A 26,235-nucleotide genomic window follows, 5' to 3' on the forward strand; every position below is an offset into this window, starting at 1 on the left:
CCCCCACATTTTTGAATGGGTTTTTTTTCACAATCTTGACTAGGGCGCGGTGATCCCTATCGCTTGTACACTTTTTCTGACCACAGTTTTTCCTTCCCTTTGCCTCTCTATTAATGTGTTTGGACACAGAGCTCTGAGAACAGCCAGCCTCTTCAGCAATAACCTTTTGTGTCTTTCCCTCCTTGTGCAATGTGTCGATGGTCGCCTTTTGGACAGCTGTCAAATCTGAAGTCTTCCCCATGTTTGTGTAGGCTTCAGAACTGGACTGAGAGACCATTTAAAGCCCTTTGCAGGTGTTTTGAGTTAATCAGCTGATTAGTTTGTGGCACCAGGTGTCTTCAAAATTTAACCCTTACACAATATTCTAATTTTGTGACACACGGAATTTTGGATTTTCATTTGTTGCCACTTCAAATCATCAAAATTAAATGAAATAAACATTTGAATGCATCAGTCTGTGTGCAATGAATAAATATGATGTACAAGTTACACCTTTTGAATGCAATTACTGAAATAAATCAAGTTTTTCAAAATATTCTAATTTACTGGCTTTTACCTGTATATGTATACACACACACACGCACACACACAGTGCGTACAGCCGTACAGCTGCAGGCGCTACTAAGTGGAGCAGATATGTCAGAGGTCTGATTTTGGTAACCAGTGGCTGTGAAGATGTTGGCAACATAACAAACTGGTTAGTGAAGTGATTCTTTTACTGTGTTAACATTTCTTGCCCACTGCCTTCTTAAATTCCCACCAGCACCCTGTCTCAGCTGATTTGAGGTGTTTGGACTAAATTGATGTTTGGTTTTCCTCCAAGTATTTTGCCATGTCATTAATATTGTCTCATTTATAACCAAGACAAGGTTCTGATTTTATATTAGTAATATAAAATTGCTGTGTCAATCATTAATAGTATAAAAGCATCTGGCTCCCACACATAACCAAGCCAGGAATTATGGACTCTAAGAATTTGATGTGAAGAGTCAAAACCAGTTTTTGTTATTTGCTAAATAAAAGGCATTAGATACTTTGTGGAGAGAATATTATTTGCCTGAGTTACTCATTTGTTCTTGCAGTGGTTTCTGGACTGCAGCACTTCAATCCCAGCTCAGCAGAATTAGGAGGACGGAACCAGTTTGTTTACTTGTTTATGCATTGTTCCTAAACAATGAGCCCAGAAAGGACAACAGCAAATATAGTTCAAATGTGAGTGGTAACATAACCAAACCATATTTTCCTTTGTATGATTACAGCTAGAACTGGTTCATTCACAAGAATACTAAATACAGATTTACATTTCAATTTCAAAAGTCATTGTCAAAGGACAAATTTCAAGTTTTGAGATTTCCATCCTGTGAGACGTTCAGTGTTCCTTTGGACTCCAAGGCGGCAGCATTGCTCCCACATGCCTTGGGCTGGCTCTGCTCCTGTTTAACCTTTTAACTCTTGCTGAAGCAGCGAGAGCATTGCTCAGTCCTTCACAGCGGCACACTCACACAACCTAACTGTCCTGTTTCTGAAAGCTGAAGTACCCAGAGAGAACTCACGCATGCACATGGAGAACCTGCAGACTGCATGCCAATAGACGGGATGAGATTCAAACTCGGAACCGTCTTGCTGCAGTACTTGTGACTGCGTCATCGTTCAAACCATCCGGAGCTCAAATCTGCTGGAAGGGGATGGCAGAGTCTGTCTGCTCTCTGATTGGTCAGAAACCAGAAAGGACATTTATGATTGGATGAAGAAACTGGTTAAATCCAGAAGGTCCTGATTGTTCCACCGGGTCAAAACCATCATCACTCTAAGTTAATCATTCTGTGGGAAAAATCAGAAACTTTGATTACAGAAAAACTAGTGAAGGACCAGAATGATAACTGGGTCAGGAAGAGTCCAACTTACTGTGACCCGGTTAGATGCTGAAGGGTGGTTCTGGTCCAAACAGGACTGGGATTATCACCCTGACACCACAATCAAGCACATTTTATAAACTGCTGAGTCTTTTTTGCACCTTCTTTTTCTGTAGCAGAAGAATTAAAGTGATGTTGAGCTTCATCATCACTTGTTAAATAATAATATAACTGTAATTGTAACTTTTGGCTGTTTTTCTGCTCAGCTGTTGTGTAAATGAAATGATTTCAAACAGTAGGAAACAAAAAGGGTTTCAGTTAGTCACAGAGAGCCACAGAAATGGACAGATGCTGTGTTAATGTTTTTATTCAGTTCAGACTCAGAGACAGTCTCATCATTTTAAAGTGAACAACAGATGTGTTTGAATGCAGCGTGTGCTTTGCACCAGCCAGCTGAGCAGCAGTGTGCAGCTCTGAAGGGATTCTCAGGAACAACCTGAACGTCTTTCCTCCGCTGCAGGACTGCAGCTCCTTCTGCTCTGAAACCAAGTCTTTTAAAGATGATGGACAAATGTTTTAATGTTTAGAATAATTTGCATAAGAGGTTTTTTCAGCATTCAGTTCATTTTTAATTGATTCCAATTTCTTTGCCGTCGTCAATCAGCATGAAAAATGCCGGTTGCTTCCCAGGTCGATTCCGGTCCCATTGAGTCCAGCAATCGGGCCGGCGCCGGCGATGCTCAGAGGGTGGAGCTGAGAGACGCGTCGATTCTGGATCACAGAGATCTCATTGCTCTTCATGGCCAGACTGCTGGTGATCGCCGTGGCGTAGCGGTTCCAGAACCCCGAGTCCACGGCCCGGTTGGCCAGGTCCTTCTGCAGCACCAGGGCCTCTCCGCCCAGCAGCGCCAGTGGGTTCTCCAGCGACAGCCGGCGGCCCCTCCGGGCCGGGCCCCCGCTCCACATGTGGGTCCCCATGTGGACCTGAGGAGGACAGAGGGTCAGTGAACGCATCGTCCAGAGAACTGCAACTGCTGCTCATCCATCCATCCATCCATCCATCCATCCATCCATCCATCCATCCATCCATCCATCCATCCATCCATCCATCCATCCATCCATCCATCCATACATATCCAATAAATGTGTAGACTTGATAAGAAGAAATCTATTTCACATAAATGTTCTATTACTTATCATTTTGGATGTGGTTTTATGTATCTACATTTTAATATATTTGGGTAAAAATCTTTGGATTTAATTTTTTGATATTTCAATTTTTTCTTTTCATGTTTTTAACCTTTTCTCTGAGCCAGGGAGCTATAGATCAGATCTGATTGGTTCAGAGCAAAAGTAAGAAGGACAGAAGAAACAAAATAGGAAAACAGTCAAATTTGGAAACTAAGGAAAGAGGATAAACTAAACTAAGGAAAAAAAGTCTGGTGTAGATTGATATTTAACAACAATTTATATTGGAAAATGCACATTTTTAAAAAATTGCCATTTTTCTTTCAAATTTGCAAAAAAACGTAGTTTACTAGGTAAACTAACTATTTATTGGATCTCACTAAGGTGAGAGTCTTTCCCTCAGTTACAGTAATGATGTTGCTGCACATTATATGGTGCGTTCACACCAAATGCGTCTGGTTTACATTCAAAGTAAACCAGAGGCGCGTTGAGGGCCCGTTGCGCCGTGTTTGAAGCGTTTGGAGCATTTGGAGCATTTGACACATCAAGGGTGTCCAATGTGTCCGACAAAGAGGCCGCGCCGGCGACGGAAAACAATGGCTGGAGTGATTTTGACGCATCTGACGCGCCCTCGGCATGCCTGCACATTGAATGTAAAGCAGACGCACGAAATGCGTTTGGTGTGAACGCACCAATAGAGTTTCAACAGAGTTTCTGACAGGACGGCATACCTTCAGGTTGCCCTTCGTGGTGAATGCTCTCCCGCAGACAGAGCAGACGAACGGTTTCTCTCCAGTGTGCGTGCGCTCGTGAATCTGCAGGGCGCTGGCCGATGAGAAGTTTTTCCCACAGGCATTGCAGTTGTGCTGTTTGGGCGTTCGCCGTGGAAGACCGAGCAGAGAGGCGGCCCGAGGGCTGCTGGCGGCCGGGTAAGATGCAGAGATGTTCAGGGTGAACGGAGGCAGGTGGTGGACGTCCATCATGCCGTTCAGCTGAGTCTGGCCGCTCACTTCAGCTTTAGCGGAACCGGAGGACGAGCCGTGGATCAGGCTGGAGACGCTCTGATCTGTAGCTGAAAGCACAGAGAAAACTGTGAGAAGATGCAGCGTTTTCAGGATGTTGACATCAAGACACGTGACATTAGTTTTACCTCTGTCTCGGCTCAGCTGGAAGGACACTCTGTACTGACTCTCGTCCTTCAGCCAGGCTTTGCTTGGATCTGGTGCTGATGTTGGAGACTGCTCTCTCTTCACCGGAGCAGCCAGAAGCTCCTCCTGCTTGCTAGTGTCAGCGGTCTGGAGGAGACTGATTGCCAGGCCTTCAGAGACACTTTGAGGAAGAGATGTTGGTGCATGTGGAGAACAGGAGGATTCAGATGCATGGGGGCTGTTTTCCATATTTTTCTCTGATGAAACACCATCAGCACTTTGCAGGCTGCTGACTCCATCTAAAAGTGTTTTTTCAATGAAGCAGTGGTTCGAACCCACTGAGGTGTCAATAATCCTCGTTTGGCTGTTCAGGACTGCTGCACCTAACAGTATGGACTCGGATTTTAGAGGAGATCTGCAGTCAACGATGAAGGGTTTAAGTGAATTAATATCCTCCTCCATGTTTTCTTCCTCCTCTTCCTCATCGTCCATGAAGAAGTCATCAGTGAGTTCATTGCCGTTACTACTGAGACTTTCGTAGCTGTCCATGTCCTGCAGTCTCTCCATCGTGTCGGGTATCTGGCCAACCATGTGCAGACGGATGTGCTGCTGCAAAGCCACTGCATTGGTGAACTTCTTCTCACAGATTGGGCATGAGTGCTGGACCTGAACCGGAGGGGTTTCTCTGTGGACGGTCACATGGGTCTTCAGGTTCCCTTTGGTGGTGAAAGCCCGGCTGCATACTTTGCACTTGAAGGGTCTCTCGCCGGTGTGGACTCGGTAGTGCATCCTGAGTGCGCTCTGACAGCTGAGGATGCGGTGGCACAAAATGCACTGGTTGGGGTCGCTGATCTTTTTGTCGATGTTCTCCACCAGTTGCTGAAGCTTCGAGGTTTCGGAAGTTTGCAGAGAATCTGTGAGGTGCAACACAGGCGGAGAGCTGGAGGCAAAAGATGCTGAGGTGTTGAGTTCTGGTGTGGTGGCCCGGCTGGGTGTCTCACCAACCGGGTCAGCCCTTGGTGACTGAGTGTGGCTTAGAGGCAGCTGGACCCCATCTGTTTTCAGTATTTTGGAGGCATCAGTTTCTGGAACAGGAGAGAAACCTGCCTCGATGCCTCGCTGGTTTAGTGGATCAGATACACATTCACCAGGAGCTGCCTGGTAGGGAGACTTAACTAATGCTGGTACATTTACTGGGTCAGTAGAGCCTCCAACTCTGGGGATAGTGGAGGAAAGTGGGAGAGCTAGAGTGGCAGGAAGAGTTGCTACCAATGGCTTGCTGTCCAGCCACGAGGAGACAGGTTTTTCTGGAGTGACAGACATACCGTAGGGAATCCCAGAGCTGGTTGGCACGTTGTCCAGATACTCTGGCACAGGAAAGGGGTTCATCTGGACATGAGGATACTTATCTTTGTGCCTCTGGAAGTGCACCTTTAGGTTCCCCTTGGTGGAGAAGCGGTTGCCGCAGATGTTACATTTGAAGGGCCGCTCCCCTGTATGGGAGCGCAAGTGGATCTGCAGGGCACTGTCGCTGCCAAACACTTTGGCACAGAACCGACATTTATGCTTGAAGAAGGATTCCTCTGGGCTGGGCTTTGCTTCAAACAGAGGCAGGTTGGGAAGTTTGCCTTTCCGTTGCTTGATGAGAGCTGCCAGGGGGTCAAGTGCGTTGGCTGTGGCTGCAATGCTGGCCAGGGGGTTGGGGAAGATGACGCCACTGGGAGGACTCTGAGGTAGAAACGGCAGGCTGGAGGAGGAGCTACTGATGCTGCTGGAGTCACTGCAGGGAGGAAGCAGCATGCTGCTGCAGATGGGAGGGGGGGAGCTTTCTGGGCACGAGGACATCAAGGTGGACTTTCCGCAGAAAGAGTATGACGGGAGACTTTGTGGCTTTTCAAGCACAGCTGGTAAAGACACAGCAGCCTGTCCATTAATGGAGGAGGGCATAGTTCCTGACAGAGGCAGGATAGGAGGAGGGATGACTCCTAGGTTGGAGTCCAGAGCCACGGGCCTGGAAGCAGGGTTTAATGCTGCTTGTGTCGGCTGGCGCTTCATGACAGCGACCTGGCTGCAGATCTGCTCAATGAGCTGCAGCTGATGGACCTGCTGCTGCTGCAGAGCCAGCAGGTGCTCCAGGATTACAGGGATGGCTGCTGAAGTGGCCTTCTCGCCCAGACCGCTGCTCTTCATCCCCTGGGAGAACTGGGCCACCGCCACCCTGGTGCTGTGGAGGATCTCCAGAGTGACGTTGGTCCCCGGCATCCTGCCGGCTGCAGGAGGAGGGGGGCTGGGCGCCTCCAGCTCCAGAGCTTCATCCCAATCCCTCCTTTCTTCTAATTGGTCCAGACTGTCGTTGTCATTGGCCAGCTCGAAGGCAGCGTCCATGGACTCTGCCGCTGAGGAGCTGCTGGACGCTACGCTGGGAAGCGGGGACGCCTCGCCTGGAGACTCCTCAGGAAGATCGTCCTTCACCACCAGCACCATTGGCTCCTCTGTGCAGACTCCCTGATGCCTGATCAGGTCAGTCCAGGTGAAGAACTGAGCACAACACCTGGCACAGATGTGCGTCTCCTCACTGCTTCTGCTTCCTTCTCCAACCTCCACAGTTAGGCCGACAGCTACTAGGAGGAAACACAGGAGTCAGGGAGGAAAAACTCATCATTCATTACCATCTCTTCACCTTTTCATTTCTATCTTTCAGGTCCGTCCATACTGAGGCTCCTAACCCAGAACTGTTTAAGTTACTGAGGCTGGAGGTCAGTTTGAGGTAGACACCTGAAGAGGTTAGGAATACCAGCTGGTCTGGATTCTTTCACATTACAGGAGATTTCTGGAGTCAGAAAACCCAATGAGATCTACCTCTGCATCTGGGCCTAACTACACAGAGCCTGGGGATTGTAGAGTTTTGTTGAAAAGCAGAGCTTCAAGCTTCAGTTCAGGAAGCTGCTGTGCTTCACCTTCCCTTCTTTATCTGTCATGTTGGCTGAACAACACATTTAACTTGCACTTTCATTTCATCTGACCTTCCATCATTACCTGCTAAATTATCATGGATAAAAATTAACTCTAACATGTCTATATCCACATATCTCTATGATGTTTATGAACGTAGACAAAAAGATCCAGAGACCCTCAGTGTTTCCATGTAAACTGGAAATATGCACTAGAACTTACTGGGAACCAGCCTCAATGCAAGGATAAGCATGTTAGGATAATTGATGGTTGGATGAATTAAAATCCCTAAATGATCCAAATTTTTAGACGCTCTGATGCTAATAGTCAGGCGTGTGTCCTTTTTGCTGGATGACAGCATACAGTCACTTTTTGTAGTTAATATTCCAGTCCATTCTTTGGCAAATCCTTTAGACTCCTTCAGATTTGATGGTTTTCTTCCATGAACCCTGGTCTTTGGTGGAATTCACAGATTTTCAGTATAGGATTCAGGTCAGGACTTTGTGTAGGCCAGTCAGTAATGTCCACCCTGGTTTTCTACAGACAGCTCTTCACCAGGATTGATGGATGTTTTGGATGGTTGCCATGTTGGATGGTTGCCATGTTGCGTGTTTTATGGTTGTCATGTTGGATGGTTGCCATGTTGGATGTGATGCGCCAGATTCTAATTTGCTGCTGACTTTTTGAAGTTTCCTTTCAAATCTTTGCATGTCCTTCTTTCTTCATTACTCCTTCAGCCTTGATGAGGTTTCCAGTATCCCCACAGGATGATACTTCCACCTCCATGTTTGACTGTGTTCTTTGGGGTAAACCCTGTCCCTTCTTTGTCCCAACTCTACAGCTGTGCTGTGGTCTGGTCTGAGCAAAGCAAAGCACAAGCCTCAGTTTGCAGTCTTTCTCCAGGTTTCCTGGGCGTCCGTTGTTCTGGCTTCATGGCTTCTCCTCTGCAGAAGAAGAGTTTCTCTTGGCCTTCATCCATTGGCCAGTCCATTTCTACAAAGGCTCAAAAGCCTTTCTGATTGGACACAACAGTTCCTGGTGGATGTAATTATGAATCATCTCACTAGTTTTCTTTTCAGAGTCTTTGAATTCTTTCACCTCCTCCCTCTGCCAGACTGGTTGAGTACTGTGTGGCTCTGAATTTCTAGATGAAGCTTTTCTCTCCACTTCTTCACTCTTGAAAACGCTGCAATAAGTTTGTATATCTTTCTGCTGCTTTGTAATCATGAACAATTCTTTCTCTCAAGTTTAAGTTGAATTCTTTTGCTTCTGACATGATGCTCTCTCAAGTAACAGCTCAAAACCTTAATGAGGATTTTATCCATCCATCCTTCCATCCATCCATCCATCCATTTTCTTCCGTTTTATCCGGGGTCGGGTCGCGGGGTAGCAGCTTCAGAAGGGAGGCCCAGTCTTCCCTCCCCAGCCTCTTGTTCCAGCTCCTCCAGGGGAATCCCGAGGCGTTCCCAGGCCAGCAGAGGAACATCGTCCCTCCAGTGTGTCCTGGGTTTTCCCCTCCTCCCGGTGGGACATGAACTCCTCACCAGGGAGGCGTCCAGGAGGCATCCTGACCAGATGCCCCTCAACTGGCTCCTCTCGATGTGAAGGAGCAGTGGCTCTACTCTGAGTCCTTCCTGGATGACTGAGCTTCTCTCTCTAAGGGAGAGCCCAGACACCCTACAGAGAAAACCCATTTCGGCCGCCTGTATCCGCAATCTCGTTCTTTCGGTCATGACCCAAAGCTCATGACCATAGATGAGGGTGGGAACGTAGATCGACCGGTAAATCGAGAGCTTGGCTTTTTGGCTCAGCTCTCTCTTCACCACGACGGACCGGTACAGCGCCGCTTGACGGCAGAAGCTGCGCCAATCTGCCTGTCGATCTCCCGCTCCCTTCTTCCCTCATTCGTGAACAAGATCCCGAGATACTTGAACTCCTCCACTTGGGGCAGGACACCCCGATCCGGAGAAGGCACTCTACCCTTTTCCGGCTCAAGACCATGATGGCCTCGGATTTGGAGGCACTGATCCTCATCCCGGCCGCTTCACACTCGGCTGCGAACCGCTCCAGCGAGAGCTGCAGATCATGGCCTGATGAAGCCAACAGGACCACATCGTCTGCAAAAAGCAGAGATGAGATCCTAAGGCCACCAAATCGGATCCCCTCAACACCTTGGCTGGTCTAGAGATTCTGTCCATGAAAGTAATGAACAGAATCGGTGACAAAGGGCAGCCCTGGCGGAGTCCAACTCTCACCGGAAACGAGCCCGACTTACTGCCGGCAATGCGGACCAGACTCTGACACCGGTCATACAGGGACCTGACAGCCTGTATCAAAGGGCCCGGTACCCCATACTCCTGGAGAACCCCCCACAGGGCTCCCCGAGGGACACGGTCGAACGCCTTCTCCAAGTCCACAAAACACATGTAGACCGGTTGGGCGAAGTCCCAGAACCCTCCAGGACCCTGCCGAGGGTGTAGAGCTGGTCCAGTGTTCCACGACCAGAACCAGAACCACACTGCTCTGAGGATTTTCTATTCTGTAAAAATGTAAGATGACCCTTGGTTTGACCTTGATTGATTGATTGATTCTGTGAGCTTTACCAAGTGAAAGAACATGCTTTGGCTAAACGAAATGTCAGTTCTTAAGGGTGCTAATATTATTGATGGTCGTATTTTTTAAACTTTTGTTTCAAGAATTTCACAAAATAAAACCTAAGATGTCTGGAAAAGCTGTACTGAAAAATCATTTATCTGTTTAATGGCACCTGAGAAATATTTGAAAATGATTTTTAAATTTCATAGAGGAACTAATAATGTTGAGCTCAACTGTATGCTCAGATTGTTGCAGTGATCTCACGGGTTCTGACTCATTTCGAAGACATAAATCAGTACTTTGTGGTGATTTACTGTCGATGTTCCAGTTTATCATCAAAATGCTTCAACCTGCAAATGACCAGGAAACAAGAAATATGAAAAATGTTTTCTGGAGTACATGATCTTGTTGTTCTACATTCATTAACTTATTTTCATTCTCATTAAAGAGAAAAAGAAGTTCTGCATATTTTACAGCTGACCTAACTGTCATGTATGTTAAGTTATGATTTTACTCAATTCGTCTGAGTTGCACAGAATAGAAATATTTTCAAACTATTTGAAATCACAGAGTTTTGCATCTATCATGCAAAACTCCTGATTCACATTTATTTCTTCCAAGAAGTGAAAACCTTCTTGTTTTAAAATGTTCCAGACATTTGAAGCTGCTTCATTCTTCATCCTTCAGGCAGAAAAGTCTCTTTAGCTGCAAGTTTGTTGCCTCAGATCAACAGCTGGTGACTGATCCTCATAGTGTGGAAACACGTTTATTTTCAGACATGTAGAAGTTATGTTTTATTAAAACTGAATGTGAAACAGAATCTAAATATTTAATCTAAACTGTAATTGTTTATCTGCTTCATTCATATCACAGATATCATCTTCCCCAAACTGCTTGTTTTAAACTTTTCATAATCCAAATCCAACATGAGCTGCTGCAGCTGTGAAAAGTTCATAATAACAGTCTAGAAATGAAAGAAAAGTTTTTAAGCCACTCATGTAAATTATCAACGCCAAAAATCGATGGATTTAGCCGACATGCCTGCATTCAGACACATAATGAAATGTCGAGCTTTGCATTGATTTTCTGTGCATTTACATAACTCAGTATGCAGTTTGGACAAACGTTGGGATGGTGTCAATAAAGCTGCAGATTTAAGTCTTTGTACTGGTCCAAAACAATGCGCCGCCTGCTTTTCAGAATCTGGGCCGTTTCAGTCATTTCTTTCATTCCCAGAGTTCCGGTTCTGCACCAGGAGCAACTTGATCGGATCTGAGTCTGCAAATGTTTTACTTCTTTAGACACCAGAAGGCCATCAGCTGAAAATGAAAGAGGAAAAGCTCCAAACGAAGCCTGCAGGTCCGTTCTCCTGTCCTTTCAATTTCAGCATCTTCATCTCATTTTGTCAACTATTCCTGCAGCTGATTTTTGATGATTTATGCCAAGATTTCATAATTTCAGTGTTGCATCTGTTCAGACGTTGCTCCATTAGGAAACAGACAACAGAGCAGATGGGAGGATGAGCTGAATATTATCGCTTCATGTTCTGCAACTTCAGAAATGATGGTTTAGAAAAATGAGGACAAAATGTGAGAGACATGCAGTTTTCTTTAATCCTGGAAGATTTTTGGAAAATTGAGTTTTTCCTTCTGGAATAAGATATAAAATGTGTTCTTTGGCTTAAACACACATTAGTTTAAAGTGATTTAATCTAAGTGTGTTGATGTAAAATTTAACAGTTAGTTGCTCCATTCAGTCAGATCAGCACAGACTGAGTTTAAATTGAAGGAAAAGTAGTAAAAAGTGACAGCTTTCAGCTGTTTCCGCAGCAGAGCCGAGCTGCAGCGCTAAACTCATCCGAGGGAAATAATCAGAGCTCTGGAGTCTCCAGGTGGGTGGTCCGAACACTTTCATCGTTTCAGCTCCACATTTTCTCTCCAAGGTTTGGGATTTATTTCCACATAAAACAAAGAAAAGATCAGGTTGGATTTTAGCCTTTAAATCGGTTTCCAAATATAACAGGAATTTATTTCCAACTGCTGCGGCCGGTCAGGGCAGCAAACACGTTTAGGGCTTCTTCTTCATCATCCTCTTGGCGTCAAGAGATGAGAGCCGGACGTCCTGGAGCTGCAGCGCGGCGTGGGCCCCGGGCTCCAGAGGGCCACGCTTCACACACACTAACTGTGTTTTGATCCGGACACGGACCGCTCGTCACTCCCAGGGAGAGGCGGACAAAGGTCAAGTCAGCGGGCCGAAGAAAGGCCTTCCTCTTCCTCCTCCCAGAAATAAAGATGTTAGATATAATTCTGAAAAAAGCCCTGAAAAATCTGGGATTATGACCAATAAATTACAAAATCTCAACTCCAGGGTTATGAGTAAATTAATTATTATAAAACTGAACAAGGAATACAAAATATTCTGTAATTACTAGAGATGATGCCTAAAACGTTTCTGAAATTTAAACAGTTTGTTTCATTTAGCAGATGAATTAAATAATTTGATATAAATAATGCAATTTAATCAGATTTTTATGAATTTGTACTCCAAAGTTTAAAATATGATCCAGCCTCACTGAAACTGCTCCACATTAAAAAAATGTAAATGATTTAATCATTTGTAAATAGTGAGGTGTGATTATTAGCAAATTAATCTGTTTCTTAATGTAAATAAACAACAGTAACCAGAGACACATTTTAATTTCATTTTGCTTGAGAGAATCGTTAATTATTCAGCCGAGGAACTGAAATCAGTTTTCAGAAAGAAAACATTTTTCTTTCTTTTTTATTTATTTTATTTTAATTATTTATTTTTACAAATTAGACAAACATTTTAGATTGAAAAGAAAGAAAATTAAAACTAATAAAGGACTAAATGTAGCATTAATTGTCTTGGTAAAATGTTGCTGTTAGAAAAAGCAACGAGTTTATCAGTTAATCGAAGAAAATAAGTTTTTTAGAAAAACTTTTTAAAGTCAAGAAATAATGGATTCGTTTGTTATTCTGACACTTTTTGCAGTGGAAACATTTCGCCTGACCTCCTGCCCCCGACTCTTACCCCTCCTGCCCCGGACTCTTACCCGTCCTGCAGCGCGCTGCGCCCCGGCTCTCCTCTTCCTCCTCCTCGGAGCGGAGCTGCTGCGGCTTGGCTTGCTTTCGGCGGGACATGCTGCGCGCTTCGCCGCCTCCCGCCGGAGCATGGGGCGCTGACTGGGCGCCTTCAGGGCCAGCGGGGTCGGTGAAATAGGCTGCGCGCTCGGCGGCCGCTGAGCAGATTGCGCATGTCAGGGTAATTATGATGGAGGGGGGATCATGCTGGCTGCGGCTGCAGCTGCCCTCCGGTGGGTGATTGGCTGCGGTCCATGCAGCTCACGGCAGATATTGAAATGAGGGTTTGATCATAATTAGTTCACTTCCTGTCCGGTGCACGGCGGGTTTTACGCACAGCTCCGCGGGGCTCCGAACCGGGTCACTCCGAGCTGGACCCGAACTCCTCAGCAGGTCAAACCTTTGTCCTGCTTCTGGCTCCTACTGAACTCCAGCCGGATCTTCTCCTCTGAGCTGCCGGAGTTAAACGGGACGCAGCCCTCCGGACGGCTGGGTCCGGACGGTTGGGTCGGAGCTCAGAACAATTCCCATCTGAAGCAGGCCGGAATCTCCTGAAACCAAACAGGAGCTGCTGACTTGATCAGGTTTCACCGGCTGGGTGAAGAGGCGCTCAGTCCGCTGCTGGATCCCATCCCAGACTGCAGCCCGGGGGGAGTGAGGCTCCGGCGGGCCGCGCTGCCCCCGCCTCCAGGCCGTCATTAGCTCTTCGGAGGCCGGCTGCGATAGGCTGCTGGAGCCGCTGCTTCACTTCACACCAACTCCCACCAGCTGCCCCCTACAGCCTGAATGCGGCCCCTCATTTGCACAACTAAATGGGATAACAATAATAATAATGTCCAATCAGCAACTTTTAAACCAGGCTAATTAATTAAGCAATGATTAATAGAACTAGAGAGAACCCACTGATCCACAAGGAGAACATGCAGACCGGGTCGGGATTCGAACCACAGACCTTCTTGCTGCAAGGCAGCAGAGATACCAACTGCACCACTGTGCTGATCTGTAATCGTTCAGTAAAATCTAACAGTTTAAAGTCTCTCAGTGAAGGACTGTAGAACTGGGTGGTGTAGAACTGGATGGTGTCTCTATCCTCCTGGTTCTAGTCAGAACCCCAGCAGCAGCGTTCTGGACCGTTGGGTTGTCAATCAGACCTGTGAAGATGCTGCTGCAGGAATCAAAGCCACTAAACTAAAGCCTGGATGAGTTTCTCTGATCTGAGACTTTAGTCTCTGGTCCTGGAAATGTTCTGCAGCTTGGAGAAGAACCACCGTGGAACCGGCTTTATGTGGATCTGAATAGAATAGAATAGAATAGAATTCAACTTTATTGTCATTGCACTGTCACAAGTACAAGCAACGAGATGTAGTTTGCATCTATCCAGAAGTGCTCTACGAGATATAAATATTTATTTACAGATGTACAAGACTATGTATGTATGGACTATAAGGGGTTACAGCAAGAGATATAGATATTGTGTATAAATATAAATATGGGAGCTATATGCACAGATTATACAAGAATGTTAGGGAATGGATTATATATGTATATAATATAATACAAGACCCCTGGAGGGTCAGGGCAGAGGTCAGAGGTCATCACTACTCCCAGGTTTCAGACTTCTGTCTGGTTTCAATCCACAAAAGATTGAAGGATGTTGTCTCTTGCTGGAGGTGAATGAGTCATAGACATTTATGTTGAAATCATTTTTCTGCATTTAGTCTCAGAAAGTTAGAATGTGTTTAAAAACAGAATCTTGTTCCAGTTCAGATGTGATGAAAAGATGAATAATTAAGGAGCAAAAGTTGTCAGACATGATAATTCATCTTCATTTTTATCTCATTGCTATCATCACTGAATCAATATGAACACAGTGTCTGCTAATACTTCAGCGCTGGGATCCCCTTTCACTGACTTTGTTCCCAAACTTGTAATTTTGTTGCATTAAAAGATGCCGGACAGAATCAGCTGCTGATAATTGGCGTTTCTGCGCCGCAGCCTGGCATCGATCGCATGTCTGCTGCTCCCTGCTGTGAGGAGATAAGGAGGTCGTCTCTCCTGCTGGATTATCGTTTCTTCTGACCGATCCGGTTCCTGCAGACTTATGATGAATAGCCGGAGCGTCCAGAGCTTATCTGGAAACTCGACCCTCCTTGATTCGATATCGATTCTTTGTAAGGCGTCGCCCCGCACAATCAAAACCAAACTTCTTGTCCATGATCTCTTCCAGATCCTACGCTGACTCCTGCAGCAACGCTTGATTCACAAGACCGATTGTTGGAGGAAATGAATCTGATTGGTCGAGTGACAGTGATCAGCAGAGCTTTGATTGGCTCGGTTTAGATCATGTTGATAAACTTCTTCTTCTTTGTAAGACATTTTCCCAGAAGACTGACGCTCCAACAAAACAACAATAAGTCTGGAGACATGAGAAGTTTTATTTTCAGGAAATGGATTAAAATAACGACTGAATTATGTAAATCAGAGGCAATGAGAAGATTTGATGATGAGTTCAGTGATCATCAAACTGCACAGGCTGGAAGACTTCATACAAAAAACTCCATTAAACCCTCAGAACAAAGACTTTAACGCACAAAATAAAATCTGTTTCTATTTGAAATCATTCATTCTGTGTCCAGATCTTGGAAACAGGTTCTGGACGGCGCATTGACCAAAGGTTTCTCGGACCCATTTTGAAAGAAATACATTTCCTTACATTACTTTGCAGAAGATGAAACCATAATCTTAAACAAATCAAATAAACTAAACATTTGATTGACTTGATTGCATGAAAATTGATAACTTTGAATATTCTGCATTTTTTTCATGCAGCTTTGAAGAAACTCCTCCAGTTTAGTGTCACAGCACTTTATATGAAAACTTGTTGAGTTTGTGTTTAAATGTGAGACATGAATTATGCTCCACATATTTGTTCATGTTGTCATGAAACAGTTTTGTGAAGATGAGGGTTGAAGCGGTAAAACCAGGGGGGTCAAGCTCCAGTCCTGGAGGGTTAGGGGTTACGGGTTGGGGTTTGGGGTTAGGGTGTCCTGCAGCTTTTAGATGAGCCTCTGCTGCAGCAGCTGAACAGAATAATCAGGTCATTAAGGCTCTGAGACCTGATCCACACCAGGAGGAGGTCATGAAGCCACTTCATTCCAGGGTTTTGTAGCTGTGGCTAATCTAAAACCTGCAGGTAGTGATGTTACGTGATGTGCCGAGGCTTCGAGGCGTGTGTCGAGTAATGGAGGGGGCGTTTCCGTAAAGCGCGTATCGAAGCTTGCTTCATTTAGGGGAGAAGCCGAAAACGATGACGTCCGAAGCCTCGCTGCCCGGCTGTACCACGTGACTGCTTCGGGAAGTGGCTCAGAGTTTGGCGCGGGGTTTGACAGCTTTAGAAACCCCACAGGCTGCATTCAAAATGTGGGTTGTTGTAGGCAAGTTGGGTCAGTTGAGAGAGTGGATAGAGTTTTGATAGTTTGGATAGCAGAGTTTGGATAGTGGTTATTTAGTTTGAGACAGTTAGTTTGGTGTTTGGAGAGTTTAGGAGAGAGATAGATAGATAGATAGATAGATAGATAGATAGATAGATAGATAGATAGATAGATAGATAGATAGATAGATAGATAGATAGATAGATAGATAGATAGATAGATAGGAGATTTAGGAGCGCGAGGACAGGATAGGAGTAGGATGGAGCCAGCGAGAAAGAGGAGGATTTCCCCTATGTGGGAACATTTCGATTTGATAAGCCCTAACAAGGTAAGGTGAACTGAACATTTGCAGATGAATTAGGTTTGCTTATGAGGAACTGTATTTTTCACTGTTTCTTATTTTCTGTAAAGGTGAGGTGTTTATTGTGCTCCAAGGAGTTGGGGTACAATAATAACACCTCATCCATGTAGTGTCAAAAAAGAGAAATCGTTTGAAACCAAAAACTGTGGAGAAATTGTTGTTTCTTAATAAAAATGCATGAAATCATCCAAGTTACACAAGCATTAGCCTATTCACTACCCCTCCCTAGTTCCACAAGCACTTTCACTGTCCTCTGCCTGATTAAGCCCAGGCCATTTTTCTAGAGTCACAGAAAAACTTTATTACACAACATGCCATATCACATGACACTACTATTTTGGGAATAATTACACACAGAGAATACATTCAGACAATATTTTATTATACACATATGTGTATACATAATTTATGTAGACAAATGATTTCGTCCTACACCTTTTGTGAAGTCATTCCCAAGAGCCATAATAGACAAAAATTCAATGCATCACACGTGTTAAGATACAGCTGGCTGTGATTATACACCTGGCCAGTAGGTGGTTTCGTGTGCACATGAAGCTTCAAGAAATGAACCCTTTCTGAACCAGTTGGCTCAAGTGGTTCAATGCCTCATGAGGCTTCATCTCACCATCACTACCTGCAGGACAGCAACTGGAGTTTGACACCTGTGGGTCAGACCCAGGATGAAGTGGAGAAATGGGTTTAATGAAAGAGGAACCACAGGTGAGACAAACAGGAAGTGAGGTCAGCACACGATGCAGGACCAAGAAGGATCCAGCAGGGAACTAGAGACAGGTGGGACCAATCAGGGACTCGACAGGTGGGACCAATCAGGGACTCGACAAGACAAGTAATAATCTCATATCGTTGCACATGTTCATGTAAAGATCAGCTTTTTGTTTTCACATTAACCCAGAATTCTTCCCACCCTGTCAGATTCTATAATGACAATAAAGTTTATTATCATTGTAATTATTTAGACTTTCAATGATTCTGTCACCAATAATTTTGTTTCTGAAATAGATTCCTCTCAAAAGAAAATAGAAAAGTAGGATCAGCTTACAAAGAAAAATCAGAGTTTTTAGTAATATTTTGTTAAAAATAGTGTATAGAAATGATTTCTGCTTTTAATATTTCAACAGCTTTACTGGTTTGGGACAGCAGGTCTCCTGGCCATCACCCTAATTTTTAGCTCTGCAGAAGCTCTGAGTCCAGACTCTGGCTGCCACAACCAGGCATAAGTCTGAATTTATTCATTCATAAAAATGCCTTCAGTTTTATTCATCACATAAAATATTTCTGTCTTAGTTGCAACTTTATTCCTTTTAGTGTATTTTACATTTTAAAATATGCGTTTTAGTTATTTTTATTATTTTGATTGGTTTTCTCTGGAAACATTTTAACGTTTCAGCACAAAATCTGAACATAACCTGATAAAAGTCCAAATCATGTTGCACTTTTATTTGATTTCATCAAATGAAACCAGGAAACTGTTTTAGTTTAGACAACTGGAGACTTTAAATGTAGTTTAGTAATAATCTGAGGGTTTGACATCTAAATGTGATTTAAAAGAAAACCAGAAAAATGTTGAGAATAAAATTGTTCAGGTTTAAACAACAAATCAAAGTTATTTAAATACTAAATAAATCTTCAGTATCTCAGGTTCTCATATTAACACATAAAAGGATTTTTCTAGAAAATGACCATGAATCACAGGTTGGATCGATGCGGCCAGGCGGCCCTGCACTCGCCCGATAACACAATCAATACAACCTTTGGATTTTAATTAATACGTGTCGACAGTCTGGCGCTGAGGCCACGAGACACAAGTTTAAAACACCGCACGCCACCCGGACGGCGGCTACGACTCAAGACATGTTGATGTGTTCAATTCATGGCCGAGACACCATGCATGTGGACCAGAAGCAGCTGAACTTCAAGAGGAAACACTTTTCTTTTTACATTTCACTCTGTATTCACCATCAGAGACTGAAACGTTGCTCCTGTACTCAGACAGTTTGAATCAGTGAAGCCCATTTCTCCTCCAGACTGAATGAAAAGTGGCGTCAACGTCCCAGGAAGCCTCTAGAGTCATGGTGGCTTTTGCTCCATGCAGCAGCGCAGTTCCAACCCAAACCCGTCCTGCAGGTGTTTCCCTGCTGCTGCTGCTGCTGCACAGCTGGCTTAAACGATGACGGTGATTAACGGGCTTCTGCAGCAACTGGAGGCATGCAGAGGAGATGATGCAGTCATCTGCTTCAGCTGTGCTGCAGCAGCAAAACATCAAAAACATGAAGGATGGTGGGCGCCGTTGGGCAGCTAGGCCTAGAACCAGAACCTCTGGGTCTTTGACCAGAACCGCAGGATGGGACCGACCCAAAACGGACCAAGTGGCTGCGAATAACAACATTATTCCCAGTGTTGTATAGTAACGAAGTAAAAATACTTCACTACTTTACTTAAGTATATTTTGGAGTACTTCATACTTTCCTCGAGTATGAAAATTTTTGATGACTTTCACTTTTACTTCACTATATTTCCGAACTTAATTGCGTACTTTTACTCCGATACATTTTCAATGTGTGGTTTAGTTACTCGTTACAAAAAAGCGAGAGAGAGAAACGCAAGTGTTTTGACCCCACCTACTGATTAGCAAGTAGCAAGTAGGCTACCGAACAAAGTCGGTAGCCTGCTTGCCTGGGCTTGTTCATCACCACCAATAGGATACACCTGTTTCGCTTCTCCCATTAAACACAAAGCAAGTCTGGCAATCAGCAGCAGCCACATGGAGGAGGAGACGGAGACCACAACGACTGCAACTACGTCGGACACGGCTCCAGGGGAACCACCAGCTGGTGATGAGAGCCCATGGCCTTATTTAAACACAATATACTCTTTCGTGGGTGTTAAAGATTCGTCGTACCGCATGCAGTTTATGTTATTCCTGCCCGAAGATGTGGAAATTCTATCTTACAAAAACTCCCCATCCAACTTGAAGAAACACATCGAGGTAACGTCTTATGAAATGATTATAATCCTCCTGTTTCAGTAACTATAGCTTGGTCACTAGGCACTACTGTATTGTGAAATCTTGACCATAAATGAACTTTGTTTGGCATTGTTTCAGTTCCACACGTGGTGTATTTAGCTTAGGCCTAATGTTGACTGTAGCAGGCTACCTAGACTCCTCTGTTCAAGGGGGGCAGAAGCCATAGCGATAGCAATTTAGACTAAATTTAACGAATATAGGAAAGGCATGCAAGTTCAAAACCAGGTTTACAGATGCCAATAAGCTGCATTTCCCTCCCAATTCTTTTTTTCTTTTGCATAATGACCAGTTGTGTGCACCACCTACTGACTGTAGCATTGACTGATTCACTGATTTGTAAAGTAGAGTAATTGTAACAGCTCTTTTTCTTCATGTTGGCCGCATTTTCTGTACTATTTATTTTTCTCATTTTCAGCACTGACCTTACTTGAAGGGAAAACTTAAGGCTTACAAACACTTTGTATTTTCTGTCCTGGAGGGTTTACTAAGAAGCTGGTTCAGTTGTAAAGCAGGTTAAGTTAACCTTGTGCTATAGGTAAAGCACCTAATTTTCTTAACTAAATGATGCCTGCAGGTATATCTATTAGCAGGTTTAATTTTGCCTGCACTTGGTTGGGTACATTATTTTAAGTGTATTTGACAAGTTTACCAAAATATAAAAAATGTCATTCAAACTACATTTGCCTTGTTTTACTTTTTACTTGTACTTTTCATTACATTACTTGAGTACATCCATTTTTACAGTAATTTCCATACTTAAGTACAAGAAGTTTCAGATACTTTAAGACTTTAACTCAAGTAACATTTCAGTCAGTGACTTGGACTTTTACCAAAGTCATATTTTGGAGAGGTACTTATACTTTTACTTGACTCTGAGATTTCAGTACTTTATACAACACTGATTATTCCCATCTGAATTCAATGCTGAGGATATTCCAACAAGGTCAAAGGTTACCTGGAGTAAACTAAACTCTACCTGGAGACCGCCCACAGCTCTTTCTGATTGGCTCTTTTAGTTTTAAACCCCAAATGGCCGGTTAGGGTCAGACTGATCTATTATGATCTGTCTGGTAGGTCATAACGGATCCAACTGACCTTTGCAGGAGGCCCCACCCTTCAGGGGGGAGGCGTCTCCAGCAGCCATTGGACCAGAGCCAAGGTTCACCCTGGACAGGTTTAGAGCAATCAGTTAATCCCAGAGAGACTCCAGGTGGGATTTGAACCCAAGACCTTCCAGCTGCAGGGCAGCAGTGCTACTAACTTCCCCTTTACAGAGACACTACTCAGCTCATTAGAAATAATAGAAAATGTTCCGTTTTCTCTCTGTCTGGTTCTGTTCCAGGCCTGATGATCCACGGCTGGTTTATCAGAACCGGTCCCTGATCCAATAACCCAAACCTTCAGTCAGCACTTACTGGAGCTGAATGGGAGCAGCTTCTTCATCCCCAAACACAAAGCCGAGCAGAGAAGGAAGTCAGAGGCGAACAAAGCAGGAGTTAACAGAGAGCGGAGTGACGGACAGCAGAGCGACAGAACCTGTTAGGTTATGTAGACCCAAAGCTGAGCGGCCCGGAAATTTCTGATGGTTTTAATTCCCGACCCTGGGCTCGCCGTCTGCTCCTCTGCTTTTATCTATCGCAGTGTTTCTCTATTGATTTTTTTCTTTATCTTCCAGGCTGGATAAGAGGACAGAGGAGTGAATGGAGAACTCTTCAGCAGATTGCTGCTTTTCTCCCACTTATTACCTTCTGTCCTTCACAGATTCACACGACGGCCCAGGAAGGCCGCGATACAAGCGGATCGAGATCACTTTCAACTCAGGTTGAAATAGAGCGGGGAAAATTCACAAAGGTGTGAGAAATGATAACAAATATCCAATAGATGGAGTTCTGGACCTGCGGGGGGGGGGGGGGGGGGGGGGGGGGGGGGGAGATTCCTGTTTTCTGACTCATTGAAGATCCTCAGTTCCATGTTTGAGTTTCTGCTGAAATGACACCACAACCAACTAATCACAGAACAGCTGCAGAAAAACAAAGGAAATTTTTCCTTCTCTCAATCCTGCATGACAATAACAACAATGACTGAAATAAAACTGAATTCCAACCATCCAGAACCAAACAGCACATTCATCACTATTTCAGCTGATGTGTTAAAGCAGGGGTGTCAAACTCCAGTCCTCGAGGGCCGCAGTCCTCCAGTTTTTAGATGTGCCACAGGTACAAAATACTGGAATGGAATGACTTAATGACCTCCTCCTGGTGTGGATCAGTTCTCCAGAACCTTAATGACCTGATTATTCTGTTCAGGTGCTGCAGCAGAGGCACATCTAAAAGTTGCAGGACTGCAGCCCTCGAGGACTGGAGTTTGACACCCCTGTGTTAAACTGACTGCAGAACATTTCTGCTCTAAAGAATGATTCTCCACATTCACACACTTTCTATGGAACTTAAGTAAATTATTTGTGCATTTTCTTTGAAGAGTGTATATAAAACATTTGAAAGAAAATGCATCTTGGGAAACTAAAAGGCCTAGAAGTGATGCTACTTGACATGCTGTCGCAGTTTGTCTAGCGTAGAATCGGTGAATCTGTGATCGATTTCATCGGTCTGCTGCAGAAAGTCTCTTGATTCACATTAACCTGAATCATTTCAGTCCGGATCGACACGGCTGCTCCTTCTGAGCCCGGGTCGGGATGAAGCCAGGATTTATCTCTCATAAATCTGAGTCCGACTTCCGTGAACCGGCCGAATGGTTTTACGTTTCCCTCAGCCTGCCTGCCTGGTCTCCCCTCACAGCTGCTCCTGGTTTCTGATCAGGTCACTTTCTAAAAGCATTCAAACTCCTTTAAGCTGCTGCTCTCATGCCTTGGCTCCTGGTCTTGTCATTTATTTGATTAATCTTTCACTCTGGGCTCTTCAGGCTTCAGGATTTCCTGCAATAAAAAGACAAATATACGCTTTATGGAAGTAAATAAATGGGAAGTATCAATTGATCAAAAATCTAAAAACTGAACAAAAACAAAAGGAGAAATACAATTAAGATAGCTAAAAATTTTAATAGATGAAAATACAAAATCATTGATGCTAAACAAATAAAAACCCTAATCTAAAGTTTGAAGCACCAGGAGCTGCAGTTGCATTTGATTCCTGGTCGCAGGACATTTGCTGCGTCTTCCTCTCTGCATATTTCCTGTTGAATAAAAGCCACTAAAGCCTAAAAAACTGGAGAAAAAAATGATTTAAAAACATGATTGTTTACGACAATAAAATATTTTGGACAAAAGAAATGATCTTTAAGTTGTTCCCAGCCATTCATTAAAATAAACTTCAGAGATTTTAAACAGCCGTTTCCAATCATCAAAACAATTTGACATTAAGTAACTTCAAACTTTTTCAGAATAAATAAAGAAGTTGTCTGAATCATTTCAGCTCCAAAAACATAAAATTTGATTTCTAAATGATCCATTTAGAAAATAATAAGTATGTCTCACACCTTCCTCCTCAGTTATTTCCCAATTTTTATTTTTAAAAATCCCTGTTTTTCAGAGGACGGCATTTTTCTGCATTATCTTTGAACTTACAATGTATTCTTGGTGTTTGAGCGACGCTCTGTTCACTTCTGCTGTGCAGCCAAACGAGAACAAATGAAAGAGACGATCATTGATTCCATCACATCGTGGAATCGACTGCAGCCACTTCAAGACCAGAGCAGCTAATCCATGAGCGGCCGGCGGATTCGGACCAGCGCCTGCAATCAGAGCCGGATGGAGATCAGGAGGCAGAAATCAGCTCCTATCAAACTCAAACGGGTTATGAAGTGTCTCAGTATTGATCAGCGACAACAACGACACGTCCATCGACCTCATGAGACATAACTATCGACAAGAGAATTAGAGCCATAATTGTTCCTCTGTCATCCAGCGAGACTGAAAGATCAGAGACCGACTGGTTCTGGAGCTGCAGGCACATCAGCATAAAGTCTGAATATGATTATTATTGCAGAGATGTAGAAAGTGGAAGAAATGTTTGTCTAATCTAGAAAAATTCATCAAAATGCTTCCAAGTTAGGATTCTTTATTACTAGACAGAAAAGATCTACAAAAACGGCCCAACCAGAGAGGAACTGCTGCCTGCAGTTTCTGTTGCTGCAGCTCCTGCTGCAGCTCCTGCTGCAGCTCCATCTCCTCCTCCCTCCCTGACTGACTGACTGCTGCTGCTGCTCATCCCAGTTCTCATGCTTACACATCATTGCATTTAACGTTCACTGCAATCAAAACATAACAGGTGCCGAGCAAAATGATTTTAAAAGATTATACACATTTTTCCATAAATACCAAGTAAATCAGTGAGATGATTTACAGGTAAAAGATTAAAGACAAAATAATGAATTGGTGTAGAACAGCAATCACTGCTTGGTGACAAAATTTGGATTTTATAATGCAATAAAGTTTTCAATTTTAGCACATTGCTAAATCTGAGTGAAGTCAGATTTACCTCCATGTTTTGGAGTCACTGACATATTTAGTGAACAGGAAAACTTATCGTCATTTTCTATGTTTGTTCTGTGTTTGGAATAAAGATTGATTATGTTCATGTAAACATAATTAATGCAACTCCTCTGTATATTAAACAGGAGTCAGAAATGATTGCTCAATGTCTCTGAGAAGACAAACGGCTCCTTCCTCTTTATCTGATCTGTGGTCAGAAAGAACTTCCTCCTCCTGGGTGAAAACCGGCCTGGGAAAGCTGTGCTTATTATGGGATGGCAGCAGCAGGAGCGTCTCGGCAGCCCGCGTTGGACCCTCACAGCAATCTGTGAAAGCGTCTCGGAGTCGCGGGACAAAGCTGCAGCGGGGCCGTACATCTGTGAGTGCAGAAACAAAGCTTTGTTTGTGAGCCTCCATCACTTGTGCTCATGAAAGCAGACACTTACTTGAAAAACTTTCCTTTTCTTTCAGGGCGGGGGAGGCGGAGGGGGGGACACTCTAAACCTACATCCTGGTATAAATTTGCAGAACGTAATACAGGCCCGATTGTGTGCAGAGCTGACGCAGGATGCATACAAATAGAATCCCCTCTGAAATGTCCTCTTCCCTGCATGGCTCAGTGGTCGACGTACAATAAATCAACAAAAGGGGCTTTAAGAGCGAACGCTGCAGCTCTGTCATTTTATCTTTTTACAGTATTTAATTGGACCGTTTCCCTGAAACTCGACACGCTGCCTTCAAACCAACATGGCCAAACCTAAGAGGAGATTGATAAGAGTTTGCCCACCCCCCAGCCTCTTTCCTCTCTCAAAGTTTTTTTTACCTTTTAGGAGAAACTAAAGTTACGAGTTTGAGCTGAAACTGGAGGCTGAGGGACGAACAAGGCCGGGCTGGGAAAAAGGGAAGTTGGCAACGGCGGCGGGTCAACGGCGCGCCTCGGAGCCGCAGCCGCTGCACCAGGTGTCCACTTAATTCAACCCCCCGATGCCCCCCCCCCCCCCCAATCATTTGCAACTGAATACAGATATAATCCTGGAAATATAAGTCTCCATTAAGGCTAAACCCATTTAGCTAACAAGGCTGCCATTGTTTTCGCATGGAGCAGAAACCCCAGCCAGACGGGAGAATGTCAACGAGTCACCCAGCAACACGGCAACACGTCAACACACGGCAACACACGGCAACACATGGCAACACGTCAACACACGTCAACACACGGCAACACGTCAACACACGGCAACACACGGCAACACATCAACACACGGCAACACGTCAACACGGCAACACGTCAACACACGGCAACACACGGCAACACATCAACACACGGCAACACGTCAACACACGTCAACACACGGCAACACGTCAACACACGGCAACACATCAACACACGGCAACACGTCAACACACGTCAACACACGGCAACACGTCAACACACGTCAACACATCAACACACGGCAACACATCAACACACGGCAACACACGGCAACACATCAACACACGGCAACACGTCAACACACGTCAACACACGGCAACACGTCAACACACGGCAACACATCAACACACGGCAACACGTCAACACACGGCAACACGTCAACACACGGCAACACGTCAACACACGGCAACACATCAACACACGGCAACACGTCAACACACGGCAACACGTCAACACACAGCAACACGCACACACTCATTAAATGCATTTTTACTTTGTTTTCATCAGCAGGAACAAGAAGCTGATCTGCCAGAAAATGCAACAGCAACAACAGCAGCAGCAACAACAGCAACACCAAGTTGTCCACATGTTTAATCATCAGTTTTTCCTCCTTTCTCCTCTCGGGAAACAAACTAAAAGTTTAAAACCAAATCAAAAATCAGATTCTTCTCCATCATATAATATCCTAAATAGAAGCTTTGGTTTCAGTTTGACCCTAAACATTTTTTGTTGGTTTAAACACTTTTACTTAAGATTTAATCAATACAACAGCAAGAAAAATAAAGTATTTTTTCTGATCTCTATTAAAAACAGAAACAGTTTGACTTCATCTCCAAGTCTGGCAGCTTTCAGATCCAA

General features: G+C 44.2%; 1 protein-coding gene across 2 annotated transcripts; it reads right to left on the reverse strand.

Annotated features, from left to right (window-relative positions):
• Positions 1 to 2,202: 2,202 nt before the first annotated feature.
• On the reverse strand, positions 2,203 to 13,511 carry LOC116716435 (sal-like protein 3). 2 transcript variants are annotated; one of them, XM_032557272.1, is made up of 4 exons: positions 12,813 to 13,511; positions 4,192 to 6,807; positions 3,773 to 4,113; positions 2,203 to 2,837 (listed from the first exon to the last, which is right to left on the reverse strand). In XM_032557272.1, the coding sequence occupies exons 1-4, from the start codon at positions 12,898 to 12,900 to the stop codon at positions 2,514 to 2,516; spliced, it is 3,369 nt and encodes a 1,122-aa protein (XP_032413163.1). In that variant the 5' UTR covers positions 12,901 to 13,511; the 3' UTR covers positions 2,203 to 2,513. The 2 variants fall into 2 exon arrangements, with proteins under 2 accessions (XP_032413163.1, XP_032413162.1); XM_032557271.1 differs by having other exon boundaries at positions 4,192 to 6,810.
• Between the last annotated feature and the right edge of the window lie 12,724 nt (positions 13,512 to 26,235).

Source organism: Xiphophorus hellerii, unplaced genomic scaffold, assembly GCF_003331165.1.
Source record: "Xiphophorus hellerii strain 12219 unplaced genomic scaffold, Xiphophorus_hellerii-4.1 PGA_scaffold_57__1_contigs__length_250000, whole genome shotgun sequence".
NCBI classification, from domain to species: Eukaryota; Metazoa; Chordata; class Actinopteri; order Cyprinodontiformes; family Poeciliidae; genus Xiphophorus; species Xiphophorus hellerii.